This window comes from Hydractinia symbiolongicarpus, chromosome 11, assembly GCF_029227915.1.
Source record: "Hydractinia symbiolongicarpus strain clone_291-10 chromosome 11, HSymV2.1, whole genome shotgun sequence".
Lineage (NCBI taxonomy): Eukaryota > Metazoa > Cnidaria > Hydrozoa > Anthoathecata > Hydractiniidae > Hydractinia > Hydractinia symbiolongicarpus.
In genome coordinates this window covers 26,653,275-26,656,011 of record NC_079885.1, presented here as the reverse complement: position 1 = coordinate 26,656,011, position 2,737 = coordinate 26,653,275, and the positions used below count along the sequence as shown (strand labels likewise).

The 2,737-nt window shown below is 33.8% G+C and overlaps 1 protein-coding gene across 1 annotated transcript; it reads left to right on the top strand.

Annotated features, from left to right (window-relative positions):
* Window positions 1-1,511: 1,511 nt before the first annotated feature.
* LOC130613628 (uncharacterized) lies at window positions 1,512-2,300 on the top strand. Its single transcript, XM_057434944.1, has one exon. It carries the CDS (start codon window positions 1,512-1,514, stop codon window positions 2,298-2,300), a length of 789 nt encoding a protein of 262 aa, XP_057290927.1.
* Window positions 2,301-2,737: the final 437 nt, after the last annotated feature.

The window sequence follows — 2,737 nt, the reverse complement described above, 5'->3', positions numbered from 1 at the left end:
CGTATTATCGTAAAAACCGTTTAAATAAATAAATTAAGGGATATTTTTTTTCTATTTACCTAACGTAGAGGATCTATAAAACGTGTCAATCACTTGATTGATCTTGTTATTGACTTCTATGACCGAATAATCCTCTAAATTGCCAATATACATTTATTCACGAAGAGGAAAATGGTCTTGAAGTAAACAAGACAATCCGTACATTCTATAAAATTATGAGTAAAGAAGCCCCTTTAATGGCGTTACCCGCCACCTATGTTTTGAAAAGGGGGACATAAAACATTCAGCTGTCATTGATTCTTCTCTTTTATCTGCTATTGCTATGAAGACTGGCGTATTTTTTGGAAGTCAGATAAAACTGGGAACTAAAATGCTGATCTTTAGATAGCTTAAGTTATGCAATAAAGTAAAAATATTGATAAATTCAAAAATTAATTATCTGATTTTATCTAGACGTTTAGCAATCCTATCACGAACTCATAAACAAGTAGTTCAAAGCGAAAAGTTAAAAAGTCTCAGATTTTCTTTTTTTCTTGTCAACATTTTTTCTCCCTGTTTTTTTATACTCGTCACTTTGTCTAAATCCTGGATTACTATATTGTCAATAAATGACAGCCTAAAAAACAAATTTTTATCTCTACTGATAAGAAAAATTAATTGTATTTCGTCTCTTTATTATTTCACAGCTTGTGTTTAATATTTCACATTCTAATTTGATCTTCTAGTATATACTTGTGTGTCCTTCCATTATTTCATACATTATTACCTAAGAAACATTTTATTTATAGAACTTAGGCTAGTATACAACAACCGTTAATCTGGCAGGAAATAATGACAATGGAACTAATTCTGACTGTACACCCCTACTTTAAAAGAAAAATTATCTAGATTATTCTTCTTTTGAAATTGTTGAGTGACTCCTTTTTTTTGATAAGGGCTTCTCAGTTGGAATCCAAATTTTCTTGGCGAGACGATGGAATCATTGATTTGTTATCATAAATGACTACCCTATCAATATAACTAGTCAAAATAGATTGTATAGTTTTCAGACTTCTTACATAAACAAACGAAGAAAATAAATATGAAACAGTAAAGATGTGGGCGAACATGGTATATTGTTCTTCATTTCTGTTGTCTTTTGTGTGTTTCTCTCTCATCGATGTTGTTTGCGTGCAGAGCTGACTTCAAACTGTAAAAAAACATAATCCATTGTCCTAATGTTAGCATAATTAAATTTATTTACAAAAGAATAAGGAATGTGATGTTAAAAAGATTATGTATGTGTGTATATATATAGCTGCATGAGTTGAAGTTAGCTTAGAGATCTGATAGTTGGACGTCACTGATCAAACAGGATAATTACTGATGCTCAATAACTTCACAAAATTACGTAAACTTTTCGAAATAGCTTAAGCCTCGCATACATAAAAGAGAGGCGTAAAGAAAAGATTTAAATCTTATTTTTCATTACTTGAACAAGCTCGACGTATAAAGAGTGTGAGAAATCAAAGATGCCAGCACAGCGCACGTTATCTGTTTCGCGTGTCGATCCGCATTCGCGGACACCTTCACCAGATTTAGGACGAAGAGGAACGCTTGAAGAGATACAACCTTATTCGCCGCCGGCAAGCCCATCGAGCCCTGTTCCGGAAAAATCTTCTTGGAGCTTATTAAAAAAGCTTTTTAAAGAAAACAAAACTGGAAATAACAAACCTAAAGAAGTCGATGATATTGAGACAAGTGGGAAAAAATCAAGACGATTTTCTATTGATCACACGCGCGATCTTATCGTGTGTGAAAGTCCAAAGTTATCGAGACGACGCGATTCGTGCGTTGAAAGTCCGAAACTCACACGAAAACGCGATTCGAATAAATCAACGATTAATCGGCAACGAAAAACTTCTTTGGGAGCAACAACATCGAAATCAATGAGAAAGTTTTCAACCGCTAACACGCAAGAAAATCTACTGCATTTCGCAGTATTGGAGAAGGATATAATAACTTTAACAAAAATACTCGACGCAAACAAAGTAGACATTAACTTTATGCGTCCTCCAGGATTATCCGCTTTGCACCAAGCTTGTGTTACTGGTGATGTTAAAGTTATAAAACTTTTAACACAACATGGTGCAGACTTAAACTTAAAGACATGGTCTGGATTATCACCCTTACAAATAGCTACCTTATTTGGTCATTTTGAAGCAGCTCAACTTCTTATTCAAGAAGGAGCCAACTCGATAGATGTACAAAATGGATTCACTCACGACTTGAAGTTGATGTCGACTGTACTGGTCCGTTAAAAATAAAGAATGCTGATAGTACTCCATACTAAACGCCAGTGCGTATTTGCTTTAGATGGCGAAATGAAGGGACAACTTGAGCAGGCTTCAAGTTATTAGCAAGTTATTAGTCAGTACTTTACTTGCTTATAAAACAAGCTGGTCTTGTTTTTATTTAACTCGCTTTTGTACGATGTTGTAAAAATTATAGCGGTGTTGTATACTGAATGTGTTAATATATTTATTACGTGTATATTTTTAAATACATTGTTAAAATAAGGAAATCTTAAACAATAAAATACGTTTCATTATTTAAATTATTATTATTTAAAGCAATCGTGTGTTTGTGGAAAGCAGGTGTGGCAGAAAAAATAAAATATTTTTATCTTTACAAGAATCCAGTCCTCGACATAGTTGTACAATTACTCCCCCTCCCTCCCCCTCCCCTCCCCCCACAC

Excerpts from the sequence above, each read along its gene's own strand:
- LOC130613628 (XM_057434944.1), top strand. The coding sequence starts at position 1,512 with ATGCCAGCACAGCGCACGTTATCTGTTTCGCGTGTCGATCCGCATTCG.